General features: G+C 30.8%; 2 protein-coding genes across 7 annotated transcripts; one reads left to right on the plus strand and one right to left on the minus strand.

Moving 5' to 3' along the window:
• Nucleotides 1–255: 255 nt before the first annotated feature.
• LOC111035206 (tetratricopeptide repeat protein 8) lies at nucleotides 256–6589 on the plus strand. Of its 4 annotated transcripts, XM_022316731.1 has the most exons (10): nucleotides 704–917; nucleotides 988–1085; nucleotides 2453–2722; nucleotides 3809–3975; nucleotides 4084–4378; nucleotides 4460–4734; nucleotides 5123–5272; nucleotides 5357–5528; nucleotides 5593–5799; nucleotides 6268–6589. In XM_022316731.1, the coding sequence occupies exons 3-10, from the start codon at nucleotides 2594–2596 to the stop codon at nucleotides 6382–6384; spliced, it is 1512 nt and encodes a 503-aa protein (XP_022172423.1). In that variant the 5' UTR covers nucleotides 704–917; nucleotides 988–1085; nucleotides 2453–2593; the 3' UTR covers nucleotides 6385–6589. The 4 variants fall into 4 exon arrangements, with proteins under 4 accessions (XP_022172424.1, XP_022172423.1, XP_022172422.1 ...); XM_022316732.1 differs by lacking the exons at nucleotides 704–917; nucleotides 988–1085 and adding an exon at nucleotides 256–352; XM_022316730.1 differs by having other exon boundaries at nucleotides 704–1085.
• On the minus strand, nucleotides 6512–20383 carry LOC111035208 (neuroendocrine protein 7B2). Of its 3 annotated transcripts, none has more exons than XM_022316736.1 (7): nucleotides 20254–20383; nucleotides 19076–19181; nucleotides 9870–10125; nucleotides 8842–8970; nucleotides 7322–7488; nucleotides 7202–7252; nucleotides 6512–6699 (listed from the first exon to the last, which is right to left on the minus strand). In XM_022316736.1, the coding sequence occupies exons 2-7, from the start codon at nucleotides 19157–19159 to the stop codon at nucleotides 6628–6630; spliced, it is 759 nt and encodes a 252-aa protein (XP_022172428.1). In that variant the 5' UTR covers nucleotides 19160–19181; nucleotides 20254–20383; the 3' UTR covers nucleotides 6512–6627. The 3 variants fall into 3 exon arrangements, with proteins under 3 accessions (XP_022172428.1, XP_022172427.1, XP_022172426.1); XM_022316735.1 differs by lacking the exon at nucleotides 20254–20383 and adding an exon at nucleotides 20031–20160 and having other exon boundaries at nucleotides 7337–7488; XM_022316734.1 differs by lacking the exon at nucleotides 20254–20383 and adding an exon at nucleotides 20031–20157.
• Nucleotides 20384–22227: the final 1844 nt, after the last annotated feature.

Here is a 22227-nt window from a genome sequence, read left to right on the forward strand (position 1 = left end):
GCGCTGGTACGATATTTTTTTTGTTTTATTATTATTGGTGTTGAACGTAATATTATTATTATTCTGACTGCAACACATATATTAAAATATTATAATGTTGGTGGTTTACGGTGTTATTATTATTATTATTATTATTATTATTATTATCGGCTTATCAATGTTGTTGTGGCTGTACAATCTTCCGTGCGCGCGTTGTCACTCGTCAGTCAGTGATCAGTGTAGTGACTATTGTAGTTTCGCTAATCGCTATTTTATAATATTGTTGTGATGTTAGCTGGTGTCGAGCTGCTGCGATTCTACGAAATGTTTCGTAGCGAAATTGCACTGTATACTGGATCCGCTAACGTCACCAGTAAGTTGTACTCACGACCACTCACGAGAGGCGAGAAACCATAGATAATAAATTAAAAAATAAATATCCTTATTATCTACGACGATACACGCAAATCACAATTTAACGGAAAACAAATATTTATTAAATTTACTCTAAAAAACGGTATTGAATTAAAATAAAATAAAACAACCAACAACGTTCAATGAGATTAAAATAATGAATATTATTTAAGTACCTATTAGATTTTAACGTGAATGATCGATCGCCATTTTGAATTTTAAAATACTGTTATCTCCGTTATCAATTAGTGTGATACAATCGTGTAGATACAGATTACAGAATAATTTATTGTACACACAGAAGTCTATAATGAGTTTGCAATCGTACTTATTAGTTATTTTATTCTAAGCCTTTGTGATGTACCTACAATTATTATAAAAATATAAACGTTTAACACGATTTTAGATATCGTGATGTATAATTGAACTATTCAAGGTGGACCCCCCTTAATACATTTGTGATACAACATAATAAGTCGTCGATATGAATATGAAACTGTGGATATAATATTATTTACTCATAGGTATATGGTATCTGTATTACATATTTACATTCTGTGAAACAACTTACAAGTCCGATTATCACAATTACAGACTAAAAATTGGCTGTGTAACCTTAGATTACAGAATGTTCAGTTGTATAATATATGTATGGTTGTAACTTCAAATTTCAATAACGTGAAAAGTCAAAAGTGAGTGAATACACAGTTTTATCACATTATACTTGATTGTATTTTATACTTAAATCTAAAACCAATAAAATTACCTCAACTATCACAGAGCGTAATTAATTAGTATCGTTTCATCTCATTTTATAATGTTTGGTAGGTGGGTCGTGGATCCTAATATAATGTATTGTACCCACCTATCTAATCATTTAGTTAACTAGACTGCTAAATGTCTAATGTAAATGGTTTTAAATGTTGCTACAATTAATTATGAGTATAATTTGGTAATTTCTAATATCATAATAGTTTGGTATCGCCGTTTGCCATATTGCCAATATTGTGATCTCTATAAATCTCTACAAAGATACCGGACTGATAAAGGCTGATGGACAAGCAGTTTTATAAGAACAAGACATATTATTCCTACTGACCTTATCATCCAATGTGATGTGTAGGAGTAGATGCCACAATCTTTATCTAGAAACATTAGCAAAGATTTGTATTTACTTTCAAACCTTTGTTGAGTATTTAACTCATACAGTAATTTAATGATTGCAATCAATTTGTGTATGTATTGTATCTTGTAAATTCTTCTTTAATGACATTCTAGATTCAAACATACTAATTTTACTCTTGATTGCCCAAATAAGATAAAACACTCCAATATCAGATAATGGTTCCTAAACAAGATTTCTCACATTTAAAACTGGTTTTTCATTCAAAAATCTGCCTGTGTACTGGATTGTGTAGCTGTCTTGAACTGTAGCCAATGTTAGGGTCATTCAAAATATTTGGATAATTTGTTTTACCTTTGTACCTTATTAATTTACCCAAAGAAATGTTTTATTCTGCGTTCGCAATTATCAAAACAACTGTATCTACACAAAAAATGTGTGTCTATATTCAAAATAACACTGGGGTAGTTTTGAGTTATGTTATATACTTCATAAATTTTACCAAGTCATTCAAATTGTTGAAAAGTAATTCAATATACTGCCAATTTAAACTTAATAACATCAGTCAATATCGTAACACAATATGCAAAAAATAAAACATGACAATAAAATTAATTAACTCATAAGTTACTTTTTAAAAAAAGTAACTAAACTTTGCTTTTTAACTCTTTAATGCCCAGCCTTGCTATTTTATACTTAATACTATATTAAACATAGATAGGTTCTAACTCATATTGTTTCTTACCTAATTTTGTTAAAACTAAATTAATAGTTTTTAATTTTTCTACTATTTATACATAATGTATGACTTATTACTTTAATTATAACTCATTAAATATTAAAAAAGAAAGAAAACTATGTAAAAATATTAATTTAATTAAAAAAGTTAAAAACTATAATCTTATTAATTATTATTGCTTATAATTGCTTATCTAGCACTTCAATAAATATCAAGATTGTGTCTGCAACCTTACCTCTTGGTGCAGTACTAAATCAGTAAAACGGACCAAAAATTAAAATATTTCAAAAGACAACCTCTGGCTAGTCGCTCAAAACGATTGATAATTATTCCCAACAATGGACGATATTAAAGTGATTACCTCACTTGATACTTTCTACTCTGCATGCATGGATTTGAGGAAACACAACTACGACAAATGCATTGAGAGCTGTTCAATAATCTTATCGAAAAACCCATACGACCAAGTAAGTGATAATTATTAATTACTTGTATCAACTTACAACTCACCGATTGATTACATACAACTTAAATGTGTAAAACAATATTATAACTAAACAGATTTTTCTATGTAAATATAATATAAATTACATAGAACACAAAATGTTGACTAACTCCGGTTTAGAAGTAAACCTAATTTTTGCAAAAAAAACAAGACATATCTTGGAATTGATACTAAATAGCTACAAAAAAAAAATGTTAGAATTAGGACAAATGAGAAAATCTTAAAAATGATACTCAATAAACCATAATTATTATAAACAGTAGATTTTATAAACCAGTGATCACATTAAATAAAACTATATGAAATTATTTGTAATAGGCACTCTTGCAAGTTTTAGACACCCATGTTTTTTCTCACCCATGAATTTCATGGTATATATTAAGGACTTTCTCAATAGACTTATTCAAATAATATATATATATTCAAATTAAGTAACCCATTAGTTTTTATCAATGATTCATATGGTCACTGTCAACATTTAAAATTTTAACATTTAATTTAATTTTGAAATCTTTTACAGATTTTGTAATTTAAAGTCGCAATTGTTTCATTTTAAAAGTGGCACTAATCGTTTTAAAACATTCAATAAAATAGTATATTATTATGCTAAGATGTTGAAGTGACGTCATATGTATTTGTGCCCAATTTTTACTTATATTAACTATCAGGTCCAACTAAAACTAGTTCTTATCAATTTTTCAAATACATAAGGGTATATTCTAATTGTAAGGAAACACAAAGGAAGGTAAAAATATAAGTATGTGACTCTAAATAATGAACTAAAAATAATTTATAATTTTAGTTGTTTATTACAAAAAAAACTGGATGGGAGAAAATTTCGTTGATATTCTATTTGAAAATAATAAATACAGTAAGCTACAACTAAACTCTCATTATGTCAAAATTTAAGTGAAACAAAAAAATATTTTTGGACATTGAGTTGCATTGTAATGGTTATTAATTTAAACGGATTTTCATTGAGTTAGAAATTACAAAATATTTGACATAATAAGAATCTACTGTATGTTTTATTTCTGTATGTTATAAGGCAGCATGGGCTCTAAAAATGCGTGCATTAACTGAACAACTGTCTATTGATGATATTGAAGCAGAAGAAGAAGGCATTGCTGATTCTTACTTTAACTCTGATGCAATAGCTGAAAATGCTAGAGTAGGTACATCATTAAGAACGGCACAAGACACTAGTAACCAAAGGTAAGAGAAAATGTATCAGTTTTACTTTAAAATCTCTAGTTAATTCATATTATCTTATGATAAAAATATGAAATTAAACCTGAATAATAATCTGTTATTTATTTATAGGCCTCGAACAGTTGGTGGAAGGCCCTTGAGTGGTATAGTTCGTCCATCAACTTCATCTGCTGGAGGTAGTAATTTACAAATGGCTTTGAAAACACCACGCACTGTTGGTTCTTCAAGACCATTGACGTCTCAATCAGCTAGAAATATACGCCTTGGTACTGCGTCAATGGTCTCCCAAATTGATGGTCCTTTTATTAATATATCCCGCTTAAATTTTCCTAAATATGCATCTGATAAACAACTTTCAAAGTTGTTGTTCAACTACATATATTATCAACAAAATGATATTAGAAATGTAAGTGTTCATTAAGGGTTGTTTTAGTCATTAATGTTAAAATGTATTTGAATTTGAATGTATTTTTGATACTTCATTTAGGCATTAGACTTTGCTGTCGAAGCAACTAAGTGTTGCAACTTTGAGGACCCTTGGTGGAAAGTGCAGTTGGGAAAATGTTATGTAATGTTAGGATTACTAAGAGACGGGGAAGCTCAGTTTAGATCTGCTTTACAACATGGACCTAATATTGAAGTTTTTTTACGCCTTTCGCGATTATTTATTCGCCTTGACCAGCCTTTAAGTTCATTAGACATATGCCAGAAAGCAATGTCTTGGTTTCCACATGAAGTTACATTACTCATTGAAATGGCTAGGTATTTAGTTATACTTAATGCAGTTATAGTTGAATTTTTTATTATTTTTCCTGCACATGCAATTTCATTAATTTCCACTTAATTAGTGATAGCACTTTATTTTTATAATGTATTATAGATAATAATTTTTTTTACACGTTTTTAATACACAATTATCAAACACAAATTCAATTCAGATGGCTAAAAATAAAAAATTGCACAGGGAGTCGGGGCGATCATTGTAGAAATACTAGAAATCAAATAAGTATACATCTTTTTATTTAATTGATTAATTCAGCTTTATAATCAATGTGAAATTTATCATCTTACACAAATTTTAGTAAAATAGTTATAAATTTGCATGTTTATACTAATTTAATTTTTGTATTTCATGTTATTTTTGTTTCAGAATATTTGAAGGTCTAAACAATATACCAATGTCAGTTAAATACTATAGAGATATACTTGAATTAGATGCAACAGATATGGAATCAATTGCATGTATTGGATTACATCATTTTTATTCTGATCAGCCCGAAGTAGCCTTAAGATATTATAGGTAGATATTTAATTTTAAGAATATTGTTCAATATTTACTTTTGTGTTTGAATTAGAATTTAAATAATGTTGTTGTTTCATGCAGGAGACTGCTACAAATGGGCTTATACAATGCTGAGCTTTTTAATAATCTAGGACTGTGCTCATTCTATGCCCAACAATTCGATGTAGTTACAGCATGCTTTGAAAATGCATTAAGATTGGCATTGGATGATAATGCAGCTGACGTCTGGTACAATATCAGTCATGTGGCAATTGTGCGTATCTATTATGATATGTTTCTATTCATAAGAATGGTTTTTGATATTGTGTATTCCGCAGGGTTTTGGAGATTTGGATATAGCTGAGCACAGTTTGCATTTAACATTGTCTTTGAATAGTTCTCATGGTGCAGCTCTAAATAACTTGGCTGTATTGATGTGGCGTAAAAATAATGTGTCTCGGGCAGAATCCTTATTGAACTCTGCAATAGCAGCTGAAGATCACCTTTACGAACCACATTATAACAGAGCTTTACTAGCTCAAGAGGTAAAGACTTGGTTTTTGAGCTACTTAAATAAATTTTGTTAAGTTAAATTTTAAAATCTCAAATAAATCTGAATAAAAATTTGAACAGTTTACATTTTTTTTTAAATTAAATTCTAATACAGAGTAGTAGAACAATTAAAACAATTTTGAATTTTATAACACAATACTCACAACTTATTTGTATAGTATTAATTTAACTTAATTATTTTTAACTGATATTTAAAAAGGTGAATTAATCTTAGAATGTAAATGAAACATTATATCTAAAATAGATTGGATTGTTGAACTTTTTTTGGATAAAAGATATTATGTACAAAACAAAACATCAAAATAATATGAATATAATATATCTCTTGTTTTATATTTAAGAAATTTTTAAATTAAATAAGGTATTTGGTAAATATTAAATAATTTATAACAATACATTATATTACTAAATAGTTAATTGTTAATATTTTCTTTTTCCAGGAAGGTGATCACCAAACAAGTTATGCTATGGTAAAGAAGTCACTTTCAATATATCCTAATCATTACAATTCTAGAGATATTTTAAACGAATTAAAAAAATATTTTTCTAGTCTTTAAAAATGATTAGTTTAGTCTATAATTTATTAATTAATTGTATAATTGTATCTCTTGGTCATATCTTTAACATGTAATTAAGGATGACATTATAATTAAATATTATCTATCAGGTAACATTTTTTTTTTACTTATAAACAAACTGGTTGAAATAAATATATGTTTTTTTTCTTTCTTTGTAACATTGTTGTTGGAATCGTCTAATATAGAATGAATAAATAATTGGTCGTTTTGGATTAAGATATGTTACAATCCGATGTTAATTCCCTTTTTTGCTGCTATGGGCAGAAATTCTCCTTGTAAGTATGGATTAAATGCCTGTAAAAACAAAATTTATATTATAAGGTGTAACAAGAAGACATTACAAATTAACTAGTTTTAGTTCTAATCAATATTCTTAATTTTAATTATTTCATACTGAAAATAAAAATTTTAAAATATAATTGAAATTTATTTTGAAAAATTTAAAAAAAGTCAACTTAAATACATTTATTTTACAATCATCATTTTTCTAAAAACCAGATTTACACATTCGACAATTTTGAATTTAAAAAAAATTTACACCAGATTTAGTTTTTTTATTTTCAGGATAAAAAATGTTTTATAACACATACAGCCCAAGTATCATTAAAATATATAAAAAAAAACGAATTTTAAATATTGATTAAAACAAAAGTTATTTAATTTGTCAGGTCTTGCTGTTACACCCTGAATTGTGTTAATCATTAAATTTAATGTTCTTACAGTTGTGCTTATGCGCAACTAGCATTATTGGTGTATCTTGAAAATTAACTAGAAAACTGAAGCAAAAAATACTAACCTTTTTAACATGGAATTTTTTTGCAACCAAACTCTTATGTTCATCATCTACCTGTAAGGATTGAATACATAGTCGTCACATATTGAGAACAATAAAATATTGAATAAATATTCAAAATACCTGAAATGTTCTTACTAGTTCATCCATGTCAACGCTGTGTTTGGTGCCAGTATTCGATCTTGCGCAGTCAAACATGTGTTCAGAATCACACATGCATTCTTGGGATTCCTGATAATCTCGACTGAACGCCGCCGTATTTTCAAAATCCATTATACAACCATCTTCGTCTAAAAGTGTAAGAGTACCATTTCTTTGAAACTTTTTTTTCTTAAGTTCTTTATTTCAACTTTGTTGATATTTATTATCTTTTATTACATGAGATAATTAATTTAAATATGTATTGATACAGTGATACAAGTTTTGTGTTCAAGTCCTTTGACTCCCTTATATAATATCCTGCAGAGAAAGAGTAGATATAACCTACTTTAATTATTCGTAAGTAATAATTTGGTTCGTACATTTTTTTTCCTAAGAATATTTTTATTTTTTTAATTTACTAAGAAAATCGTAGGCCGTAGCCAGGCACGGCGCCAAGGGGTGGCAAGGTGGGGCTCTAGCCCCCCCCCCCCNTAAGAAAATCGTAGGCCGTAGCCAGGCACGGCGCCAAGAGTTGGCAAGTTGGGGCTCTAGCCCCCCAGAAAACAGATAAAACAGATCAGCCTCCCCCCACTGAAAAATATGTACGATATAATAAAGTCATTTAGTCATAATACATTATTTTTAAATAAGAGCGACATCAAAGAATTTATGAAATATTCCTTTTTAGTTTATGAAATACTATTGTATTTTCGAAAACATGTGTATTAAGTTGTTGCCGTTATAAACACTGATATAAATATGTAATAATATTAATATTTTATACGGGCGTGCGACGCGGCGTATCAATACGTCAACATGCAACGCCCGACTTATAGTCTATTTTGAAATAGGTAGAAAATAAATAATAATATTAAAATTAGATATCAATTGTTAATTACTAAACACATCCTTTAATTTATATTTATGAAATGTAGGTAAGTAAAAGAAACATAATTATTCATTCACAAAGGTATGTAATATTAAAGTCATAAAGAAATTATCATGTTATCATTATGAGAATAGTTGTTGAAGGTCTGTGATTAAACATTTTCTTACATATTACATAAGGTACAAAAAAAATATTTGACATTATTCTTAAAACATTTTTAACTATTCAAAATTTTGTATATATTATCTGTTTAGACGTTAAGAGCATACAATTTAAAACTTATGTAGTAGCCAGTAGGTATGTAGCTAATAGGCTATTAGTAATAGCTAAATTATGTTATATGCTACGAAAATATTTATATTTCATTTAAATGACCTCAGCATTTGTTGAAACAATTTTAGCCCATGTAAAAAAAATATTTGCCCCACTCTGCCCCCCCCTGGAAAAAAATTCTAGTGCCGTGCCTGGCCGTAGCCATAGTTTTTATTCGTATTTATTAAATTTGCTACAAATAGTAGGTAGCTTCTATTTCAGTTTTAACTAATTGGTTATTTTTTATTGACTTTTTAGCGTCTATTGTACCTTAGTTTTGTACTTGAGTATAATAACTTACCCGTGTATCCCACCGGACATGGGTTGGGCGGGTTGCAGTAGGCCGGCAGCGCTGCGTCGGTTTTCACTTCATTTTTGTTTCTCGTCGGACTGTCTGGGTTCAGAATCTGCACTCCTTCGCCGGCACCACCTATACATACAGCCAGGAAAAACAACAATGTATTTATTTAGATATATATTATATTGTTGTAGACAAAAGTGGGCATTACTGAATTTAAAAGTTTATCATTTTTTTAAAACTTTTTAATTTTACTAGTTGGTAAATTTTCTAATCAACTTGATAACTTAAATGGCCAATGTAACTTCGTATCCGTTGTAATAACTTAGCCATATTACTTAAAATTAACTAAAAAACTTAGTTAAAATAAAGTTCAAACATATCTACTTATAACAGTTACTTGTATTTAAAATTAAAATAATTATGATTAATTAATAACTAAACCAGTAGGTACAAGTGTACAACTCGTAGTCGGGATTAATAGAAATAGTTGGATACATTAAAAAAATATATAATTCGTTTTTATAAAAACATTTTAAAGTTGTATGCAATTACCGTGTGACCCAGGTGGTTATTAAATGAAATCAACCCGATTTCGCCCGTGAAAAAATAAAAAAAATATAAAATATAGCTATGAATAGGTATATTTTGGTTTTTCTCAGTACACGATGCAACTCACTTTGTGAACTAATTTTACCTAACCTAACCTCGTCTGCCCGAGCAATTAATGGCAATCATTTGTAAACAAAAATTTCTATCGTGAATCTCAAAATCCCCGTTTGAGCACCTCACCGGGTTGGAACCTAAATGTGAATCCAAACCATCCAAGTACCCACTCAAACAATGTTATTAAAATCGGTCCAGTCGTTTAGGATTAGTTCAAATAGGTGGTTTGTATGTAAACACACGTACAGAAGAATTATATATATTATAGTGTGAGTCACCCTTCTAAAATCTTATATATTCTGTATCTCCAGGCACCAGCTATAATGGACCGTATAATAAGGAGAATAAACGAACATTGCACGTACCGCTCATGTACTGCGCTCCCCACAGCGTGCCGTGCTGCACGTACTCGTTGTCCCGGATCGACGGCACTGCGTTCGGGCCGTCCGCGGCCGCGTCATCGTAGTCGGCACCGGTAGGTTCACGTTCAGTGGTCTTCATCCGCGGCCCATACCTCGCCGCCGCGTCGTACTTGCCACCGTCCATCTCCGACTTGACGATGTCCTTTTCCAGTTGGTTGATAACGTTCTCCAGCAGTTTGCTTCGAACATACTCAGAGTCCTGCGGGATTATCGCGGAAACAAGATTTAATAAAATACAATGTTATAGTTTGTGACTTATATGATGCCTAAAATACTTTCATCAGTGGTCGTCACGTAAGGGAGTAAATAAAAACGAATATCGGAAGCTCGAGAACAATATTATAGCATATAGGTAGTTTAGCATATACGATATACCTACATATAATACTTATTACAATTATAGAATAAATAATAAAAATATTTAGCTGTGACGATTTCTCATTTTTAAAAACTATTAAAAATGTACCCAACCCTTTCCTGAGATTAACTAGGTACTTTACCCACTATTGTTATTACTGATGATTAGAGATAGCGATGGTAGTAGGTTTATAGGTACAATTTAAGTCTTTGACTTGGATAGCTCCAATTACTATTTAAATGAAATAGAGACTTGAGGGGCCTTGCCCAAGCATAGTGCACACCCTCTGTTACGGATAATTATATCACTTTATACAATATAATATGACATATATGTATTCATCATTTTTATCTGAGTCACTTTCTTATATTTAATATATTATTTTTTTCCGATTTACCTGAAAAAATAATTACTTTAATAGATCAATCATGGGCCACTAAATTACCGGTGCAACATGATTGCGCTCGGCTTACCTTTTTCCATTCAAAAAAGACAACACGATTGCGCTCGACCAATTAGCACTATCGGCTATCGCGCCCGTCTTATCTATTTTACCTGCATAAAATGCAACACTATTGCGCTCCAGTATGTATAATATATTAATATGTATATATATACATGTTATGTATAATACTAGCTGATACTGTGCACTTTGTTACCCGTTAAAAATGCCAATTCTATATGAGACTCGATGGACGATGATGGTAATGCGAGGAGCAGTAGGTATGTTATGCCTACCTGCTGTGTATTATTGAAATAATAGGTTTTATATTTATTTTTATTGCGGACACGCCGATGAGCAGCTATAAGCGCAACTAAGCCACCTTGGTAGGCAATGTGCGAAAATTCAATTGAATGAATGCTTAAGGGGATTCGATACCAACCATTTTTTCGACTAAAACATCCAATATTTTGTCCAAGTCCGATGGACCTAATAATGCGATAAGATTTTTAAAAACTAATTTGAATTCGTTATTATGTCTTCTTGAGATCGACCACGTCACTTTTTCAAATTTTGGCCCCTAATCTTTATAATATGGATTTAGAAATTGTGAAACTTAAAAAAATTTAAGTTTTGATTACACTGAATTAAAATTGTAAATTCAAAAAAGTTACTGGGCCGATGAACCACTGCAGGCAACCAATGAACAAAAAAAAAATAACCATTTCTACTAAATATATTTATATTTCTCCTATAACCAATAGCAACCGTATATAAACAAATATTTTCATTGTAAATCTTAAAATCTCAATTTGAGCGACTCCCCGGGTCGGACCTATCGGGTCCAATTGTGAATCTAAACCATCCGGGATTGTGTCTTGTAAGATTAGTAACATACAATAAAATAAACTAAAATTGTACTTCCGCAGTTTTTCTGGTAACGCCAACAGCGGAAAATGGAAAATGAAGTCGTAATAATCGAATAATCATATTTCATATAGATAAAACCTAAATTGTATCACTACTATTGACTTTTGCGTTCTATGTAAACTGTAAAGAGAGGGTATTTACGACTATAAATAAAATCGAACGGAATAAAAACAATACGAAAATTATCACTTAACAAAATTTAAACTTTATATAGTGAAACATAATATTAATACCTAATATTCAATACACGATATACTTCTTCATGTTGATCCATTTTTTTGGTGTTGGCCGGGGGCCACATTTTAACGATTAATTTATGTCATAGGTATGTTCAATTTTATAAGCTAAAGCTTGTTATAGCTTTTTTAATTCAAAAAAACATTCTGGAACTCAAAAAAAAATTTTAAAAATAGAGGTTTTCCAATAAATGTTTACGTAAAAACCTTCTCCTGCTGGCAATTACGAAAAATTAAAAAAAAATTGAGCCAAATCGGCCCAGCCGTTCTCAATTGATGAATTGTTATACATTTTTGGCTCTATTTTTATGTGTATAGATATATTCTAAGAATTTTCTAGTACACTATTTAAAAATATAGTCGGACTGGGTTTTCCTTGGACTTGATTTCCTAATATGTATAACCGGGTAATTGAGATAATGTTTTATTGTTAATTTATCTTTCGTATCAGAATGCGTCAATGATAGTGTCGTGATCGGATTTTACATTTGAGCTGCAATTGACTGTTGGTTGTTGATTGTTAACTATTTTGAACCGTGTTAAACTCACTAACTGTTTCGTAAACTGTGAAATGGTAATAAAAATAGTGTAAAAATGGATCTAGCTATATCAAAAAAGTTTGAAACTGAAAAAGTAAACCATGTATATTATTAAATAATCATAAATATAGTTAATATTAACTAACTTAAAAACCTAGGCAATATTCGATATCGGTGTACTAACAAAAATTGTCAATCAAGTATAATATATGTTGAGAACAATGCCATGAAAGTTCTTAGCATGCTTAATCAACACAATCATGATACTATTTCGGAAAATATCGTTAGGACGTTAGTAGACAAATATTAAATTCCCGAATCAAAAGAAAATGTGAAAACGATTTAATCACAAGCCGAACAAAATAATTTGACAAGAACTACGTAGCACAGAAAATTATTAACATACCGTTCATTTTGACATTAGATTGTGGAGAAAAAGTATGTACGATTTCCGTAAAAAAATTGCCAACAATTCCAAAGTCACTGGAAGACTCAAAATTTCAATTATTTAACTTGCGTGATACTCTTAAAACTAATATAGATAAATAATTTTGCTACACGGAAGAAATTTCAAATATAGTTGTATTGACTTGCCCAACTAATCTTATATTAAGTCGTTTAAATCATATTTTTGCTGATGGTACATTTTTACATTTACCAAAATACTATGATCAACTTTATACAATTCATACGCTACAAAACAGTTAGGTTAAATTATGTATAAGGGACCATTAAGCATTAGTTGACAATTGATTCGATCAAATATTATATTTAGTGAACATTCATGTAACCCGTCATTAATATATTAATGGACCTATTACGAAAATAAAAAATATTTTAAGTAATAAAAATCATTTAGGTGTGTATATATTTATTAGGTGCTATTATTGTAACCAGCGATTTAAAATTGCAAATTTATCCAAGAGGCAAGAATGGCTTGTTAAACAATTCGATCATATGACAAATTCGGTTCAATATAAGTTATTGATATATTTGTAAATATCACTGATTCATCAAAGTTCGAAGTCAATTCTTAATCTTCCTCGTTGCTGAGAAATGAGATAAGAGATATTCCACATGTCACAGAGATGATTGGAATTGTTAATAATGATAAAAACAGTTTCCCATATCTCATATCTGCTATGGAAAATACATCAATAATGAATTATTGTTGTTTAAACTTTAATGTATACTATGTATTATGTATAGAAGATTTAATTTATTTTTCAACTATAATACACATTAGGTACCCTGGTGGGGCAAATTTTAAAATTAGAAGGGTTAAGCACTTAAGCCCTTCCAATCACCCCTCCAAATTGAGCATAATATAAATTTATATTATACTAGCTGATCCCTTGCACTTCATTGTTCGTTAAAAATGCTAACTCTATATGAAACTCGCTCGTAATAATGCAAGCAGTATATTATCAGTAGGGCTGTGAATTTGTAGGAAAGTACATTTTTTTGGTGATTGTGAAACGTAGCTTTGTAAGTACATAATTTGAATTGTGTAACTACGAATCCATTTCTGCAACTTTTATTTTGCGTTTTTTTGCATTTTTAGATCTTATTTTCCTTTTTAGATCATTTCCCAGTATTTTTAATCAAATTCCTTCAATCGACGGAAAAAATTTTTGCACACAGGCTATATATACATCCATAAATTAAGGCAATTGCTAGGTAACTACATAAGTTAGTCGTAAGTTATTTATTTCTAAAATGTTCAAAAAATGTTTCAGGTGAATAGCATTTTATATAGAAAATTCAAATTCAACCAACATTTTTATTAAATATAAACATTTGTTTATGCATGCAATGTACTCATGTATGATATCTTGGACCTAATGTTAATATAAATATAAAAATTAAATTAAAAACCATTTTAAATAAATTGTATATACTATAATTTTGGACATTTTATATTATATTCAATTCACAGCCCTAATTATCAGGTAGACAATCCACCTGGGGTGGATTGCGGACCCCGCAAGGTGCATACACTATAATATGTTTTATTTTTATTTTTATTGTAGACAGGCCGATGAGAGGCTATAAGTGCAACTCAGTTACTTCGGTAGACAATTTGCATAAATTTGATTTGATGCATGCTTATATACCTGATCTGCCCGATAACCAATGGCAACCAAAAAACAAAAAAAAGTACTAATTTTTACTAAACAATTAAGAATAGATTGTAGAATTTTTCTTCTCAGAACAATGAATAAAAACGCCGATCAAACACATAATTTGACAGACAAAAAGGTCAAAGGTGCAGGTATAGCTGAAAACCCGAGGGCCGCTTTGCCGTAAAATCTATATACATCTATATGTATATTTTATTCTATGTCAGTTGCGTTTTATTACACCATATTATTTTATGTCACGTTCTACAGGAACGGGATAAAAAGTATCCTATGTCCATCTCTTGGTTGTAAGCTACATCCCTACCAATTTTCAGGCAAATCGGATCAGCTGTTCTTGAGTTATAAATAGTGTAACTAACACGACATCCTTTTTTTCATATATTTAATAAATTACTCATTACTGCATCATCACAACAGAAGCTGGACACATATAGTTTAAAAATATATGTTCATGATTAGCTAGGCATGGTAAGTAGGTACTAAACTTTGTATAAAATATCAATCAAATTTTATTTAAAATAAATTTTATTGTGCATTATTATAAGACGTATTCAAAATGTATGATAGATTTTGAAGGTATATTACAATTCACAGGACACACGTTGATGTTGACTTTTGTTTGCTGAAATATGAAAATGAAAGTTTAATACCAATTATCTACTGCTGGAAAATTCGAAAGATTTGCTCTGCCGTTGGCGCACAGATCGATACAGTTCAATAAATTGGTAAATCTGAGGACCATTTCAGAAATAGGAAAACATACATGTCGCTTAATTGTATCTTGTAACTTGTAAGTACAGTCAATTTATGATGATGATTAAGTAATATTATAACCCTGTACCGCTCATGAATCGTGTGATTTTCGTTTAGGTATCATAATCATGGTGACATGGTATAATGCGATTATAGGTAGGTACCTATAGCTGAAATATTTGTCTGTTTGAGTGATCAATTATGTAATGTGTAAATTATATTATATTATTGGTTCATTGATTCTTGGATGTTTACCATTAGTAGGTATTTAAAAACATTCTACCATAAGTCCATGAATATGTACCAGTACCAGGCACACTAGCAATCAAACTGTAAATGTCTTATCCAAAATAAATTATTTTAAACAAACAAAATTAATGTATTAATGGGTTCTGTCAAAATTATTGCATGATAAATAAAATATTTAATATAATATAATGATCAACATATGCCTATGCATTGGTTAATATCTTAATGATAATCAATAATATTAGGTACCAAACAATATTTATGTATAAATAATAAATAAAGTACAGACCTTTACAATTAATGAAAGTTATCGCGATGTTTAGGTTTAATGTTCAACCATCAAGTTATTAAAATATATAAAAAATCAGGGTTGGAAAAAAATCCATTAAAATATGTAATTACTCAAATATATGTCATAAATATGGTTGGCTGCTCTTACACCACAAAATGTCCGCAATATATTTCATTGTCGGAAAAACATACTGTATTTTGACAAAAGGTTGACAAGTAAATAATGGATTTTTTTAATGTTTTTTTTTTACAAAATTAAAACATATATAAAACACTGTTATGTAACGTAGCATAGTACATTAGAAGAAAACATTAACTCTATTTATAGGTAGGTATACCTGTTATATTTGAAGGTTCAATGTTTTTCAATTAATTTCAATAAATTTATTATAAGCAGCATGTGCTTTGTGCAATGTTGTAAATATTATTGTTGTGTATACCTGAACTGTAGTACACACAACACGACGAAACATGTACGTTGAACACACATTTAATTTACTTTTAAATCAACTAAATACACTTATACACCTATATTATTATTTATTATTACGTTATAAATATTCTAAAATCAAGTCTTCAGAAATTTAAACACCATAGCATAATATAATGCTATATTGCTATGCATGTTTGATAATTATAACTATTGAAGTACCTACATACATACTATATTTATTATTTGCCTATCTACCATAGTAATTTATTTATTAACACCATAAAGCTTAAATCTTATTTCTTTACAATGAATTATGTACCTATAATTTATTTGACTTCCAGATTAATTAGGTACTAGTACCGCTATTATGAAATTGTCGGGATATACGAGGTGCGCTGTATAAATTCACAATTAAAGCTCACCTACTATTACAACAACAAGAAAGGTAAAATGTTGTATTTTTAATTTTAAGCTGTGATGTGATGAGCTATGAAAGACAACACAACATATGACTAATGATTGATAATAATATTTTATAATATAAAGTTTATTTTACAATCTAATATGCCATATACTCATATGTGTACTTTTAGTGTGGATAAATGTATAATACTTAATTAGGTAGTAGATGTATTCCAACGTATAGACGAACTGTTACATTTTTATTAGGTTCCTACAATCCTACCTACCTAATAAGCATGAGTGCACAACTCATCAACATATTCAAACACATACTGGATCACCTCCACCTCACAGAAGAGGACATGAAGCGCTAAGCTCAAATCCAAAAGAAAAACCCTCATATGCCGAAGCCACAGCGAACGCTCCATCCGATCTTCTGCAAATTGCCACCAATTTCCTTAACGAGTTAAAATTAGTTCTAAACCCCTCCTAGCTACTCTAATATGCCTAATAAACAAATTCCCACTCCCCATCACTCCCACTCCTTAATTAAATCAACACAATCATCTTATATCTTCCGACCATTCATACCATATCTATTAGAATATTATTGTATTCACATTACCTTCTATATATCTAAAATTACCAATTACCAATTATCCATAGTACTTCAAAATATTTTTAATTATCACGTTAATCTATCAAAACTAATATGTAAATTGTCAAACATCACTAGATATAGATAGCCTTAGGCAAGGAATGTCTTATGTTTAAAATTAATAAAAAAAAAATAGGCATGAGTGCAAGACTGACATTTTTAATTGTTTTAATTGATAAACTTGTTATTGTATCTAACTATATTATATTTTGTGAACAATATCGATATTTCTAAATATTTTTTATAGCCTAGTTCTTAACCTAACCTAAGCCCTAGGGGTGAGATGATCTTATGATAGAATTTCCTCGTGAACTTTTGACAAATAATCAAAATTATAATAATACAATATTACATTCAATTAAGGTACCTATACCTATACATATTAATATATTATATGATATTGAGTCTTGCGCATTAATATAATAATCTGTTGTTCGGGGGATGATGCAGCGCTAGTAGAGTCATACGTCCACGTGTCAATACGTCATTACTCATTAGTTAATGATGACTGGAGTCCCGGACCGCGGAAAATTATTACATTAACGAAAATGTATGTCACCTCGAAATACTACAGATACTGATTATTAATTATGTAGGTAGAAATTCACTTATGATATCAATGTGTGTTGGTTAAGAGACGTGTGAGACGACTGGTGATGGTAGTTAGGTAGGTATAACTGATTATCAAGACTGCATTTAATGGGTGAGGAAGTGAAAAATCCTAATCCGATTGCTTTTTTTCCTAATTAAACAAGCACAAATATTTTTTATATTACACAATATGTAAGTATATAAGTAAACACATAACCATATTTACTAAACTGTTCACTGCTATGGGTATCTTTAGTGTACAGGTAGGTTTATTTGAACATTTCAAAATAAGTTAAGAAGGTAGCGAAGGGACCTCAAAAAATTGTAGGTACTTACGAGTATTCATTTTTTAGTATCAATTTTTGACTCTATAATATAGTAGCAATAACATTACAATAATACATTTATATATGACTGTTGAAAACCAGTCAGATTTCATGCATTAAGGTGTCTATAACCACATATATTTTTGGGGCCCCTTGGTCTAAACTCTAAAATATGTGAAAGCTTAATTTCCTCGATATATACCCGAAAAAGAAATATTATAATGTTCTAAAATTAAAATATTGATTTTAAGAAATACAACATTTTATACGGGTCGAGACTGACCGCTGTGATGATATCGTGATGTCATAAAGTGGCACTATATATTACATCTAAATAATATCGACTTTCGTGCATATTTGTACTGTGCACTTGACAACTCTTAAAATGAATTAGCTTTTGTTATTTCATTAATCACTATGATCAGCCAACAGGAGGAGTTTGCAATTTTTAATCATAAAATCTTCTTTGCACCCGGCCCTGCTGAAAATACTGCATTTATCGTCTACACTTAGTGCTTTTCAACGTCGGTATCCTGAGCTGCACACAAAATGCTCTGGATATAATATGTCCATACGCGAACAAACGAGGGATCTAAATTTTAAAAAAACTCCACAGCCAAAACCCTATGTACCCTCGCTTATACAAGGCCCACGGCCGAGGTCACATGAGCACACGTGGAATACCTGAATCACGTGCGCTAATCAATAAGCATTACATAAAAATGTAACACACAATATATTATAACAAGATACTATAATATATTAATTTAATTGATGTACAGGTGAAAGGTACTCACTTTTATATTTGCCGAGTACTTTCCAAATGCGATTACATAAGCGGGCACCAAAGCAATGCACAGTATGATAACGTTCGTCGCCATAATGATGGAGCTTCTCGTATGCCTGGAAAATGGATGGAAACCGAGATGAAAACGGACAGATGTTAGGTAAGTAAGTGCACGCGTACACTGCGAGCGGGCGTACTGCAGTGTATGACGATGATGTTACAATATATAAATGTGTGGGAATATAAATGTATATATATATGTGTGTATATCGACGGAGCGACGAGGACTCGCGAGTAAGGCGCGCCGCGGTGGTGATTTTGAATTTGAGTGTTTTTTTCCAGGATTTTCTCGATCGTCCTGCCTGTGACGATAAAACCGATGAACGACCTTCCTCTCGTTACTACACTCGGCGATAAAAAACGTTCACTGGTCGTGTAAAATATTATACCCTCCCTAAATTATTTTAATAACGATGTTTCTATTCGTGACACTGTTGTTGTTAAAAACAGATCGCGGGCGCCCGCAGCTGGATAAAATGCAACTGATGTTCCTATAACCTACACCGACCGGGAAATGCACTCGAGACGCGCTGCGGTAGGTACTCTGCACAATGTCATAAATTCATAATATTATGATATTATTATTAAAATACCTCAAACCATGAACAATAATCGCGTCTCTCGAGTGTGTGTCTGCACAATATGATACGACTACAATCTAAATCACACGAAATAAATATTTTCGTTACAAATTAACGTGTTATATTATTATATTATATTGTCATTACCTAGTGTCTATAATAATATGTACCTAGGTACCGTCAAACGCGGAAACGACCCGCATATACGGCCGTACCCCGCTATGCGGCTGTTGCTGCACTATATTATTATTTATAATTATAACATAATATATTATTTTCATCGTATCGAAAACCCGCGTATATAGTTGTTGTTTCAATACATACGATTGCGAATCGAGTCCGTAGATCATTAACTATTATCACATTTCAAAAACATTATTTATTCCGTCGTAGATGCGAACAGCTTCTAATGTGTACCGCTCTTCGGCGCGACGCGCGCATTTTACAGGACCCTACGAATTATTATTATTTTTTTTTTTTTATAAGCGTTTTACGTATGTTGTTTGTATAATTATTTTATCGTCCGTATCACCGTTATTTAAATTACCTTTTTCAACGATATGACCCGCATATATGTGTATCCACTCCGTGTTCCACAGGTAGACGACGCGTCGGCAGGGGGGCAAGTCGTGTGTGCGGCGGATCAATAGGCGCGGCCGCCTGCGATGTGGGTGCGTGGCGTTTGGCGTACTCGACTTACAGCGTATTATTATTATTATTACGAACCCCGTCGGAAAACTCGTCGCCGCCGTTGGCGTCGGCGTCGACGGTGACCGAGCTCGGACCGCGACGCCCCCCGACGAGAAACGCGCGCCCGGTGACTGACGGTGGCGGAAAACGCTATTTTCTTTTTCATCTCCTTGTAATAATATAATTTATAGCCGTCTGTCGCTGCAGTGACTTTCGTTTCTACGATTTTCTAAATTATAGCATCGTGCAGCAGCCTGCAGGGTAGATAATATAATATAGGTGCCTATTTTAATGACAAGTATAATGTATAAGCCTGCAGTAATGGCGTCCTATACAAGTACCGATCGCTTCAGGTCTGAAGAGAGGATAATGAAAAATATCACAACCGAAGAGGAGGCAAATTCCCCTTTCACCACCCACGACTCATCCGAGAACGTCACTAGATCTGCAACGGTCTAAGTGTATAACTATATTATTGCACCCTGCAGGCATAAAGCTATATATATATAGCGTTAAAGCCATTTTGGCAGGGTATGGAGGTATGAATCGATTTGCATACACTACTGAGTAACATAAATACATAATATATCATTTTACTATTTTAGAAAGCGTAAATAACTTATGGATGAAAAAGAAGACGTTTTTATATTTTATTTAAATACGAATTCATATTTTGTACTACGCTATTGCCCGGCCCTCGGCGGCGGTCGCATCAGTTGCTAGAATATTTAATACTTACTAACCTACTCAATACTTTAACCGATGTTATAAAACATTTTACAGCTTGTAATTCATTCATACGTATGACATAATATGCGTTTTATATTATTATACTTCAATACTTCATAACTTTTACAAGTTTTTTTTTCTTTTTGTTTTCATGGTAATTACCATTTGTTTATCCATTTTATTGTTTGTTTACCTTAATGGTTGTGTTATATTGCTCATATGTTTTTATAAGTATAAATTGTGTTGTTATACTCGTATTGCTCATATGTTTTTATAACTATAAATTGGGTTGTTCTATTGGGCTCCAAGCCCGTTAATAAATATATAAATATAATTATTATTATTATTATTGTAATCATCTTATTAAAAGAGCTGTTCTCGTGTTTATATTTAATAAGGGTCAATATTTAGGCAATATGCAATTTCGTCGCCACTCAAGTGACCTTTGCGTTGGCCGTAATTGAATGAAATATAATAATTAGTGTGAGTGCGGTTGTATTTGCGGGTACCTGGATATCTACCCACGCACTTCAAGTGTGAAAATGAAAAGCGTGATTTTTCGCTCAAAACACACTTTACTGGAAAAAATCGAACTTCAATGTGTAAGAAGTTTTTCTTTTTCAATAAAAATCGAATTACTCTATGATGAGACGTGAAAGGTTATTTCTGTATAAGGTATAATTTTAAGAAGAAACAAGCAATGGTAATGCATGCTGCAGGCCCCTTGAACAATACGTTATAAATTATAATATTCATATGTATAACTGAAGGTAATATTCATCTGTATAACTCAAGGCCATAGGGTCATAGGGGCACCTAGTGGCGTATCTGGGTAGGGGGTATGGGGGCTTCAGCCTCCAATAGTCCTTGTTTTGGTATAAATCTTATACAATAAAAGGCAAAGTACAAATTATTATATATTTTCTGAAAACTGAAAATTAAAAAATGTTTTTAATTATCATAAAAATTAGTGGGAACACTATAATGCACTATTCATAACTTCCCAGAGGTGTTGAAAATTTGATGACATTCACAAAAAAATATAAACTTAGTCAACTTACAAATTCCAAAGAACAGAACTTTAATTAATGCATACCTACCT

Source organism: Myzus persicae, unplaced genomic scaffold (genome assembly GCF_001856785.1).
Source record: "Myzus persicae strain clone G006 unplaced genomic scaffold, MPER_G0061.0, whole genome shotgun sequence".
NCBI classification, from domain to species: Eukaryota; Metazoa; Arthropoda; class Insecta; order Hemiptera; family Aphididae; genus Myzus; species Myzus persicae.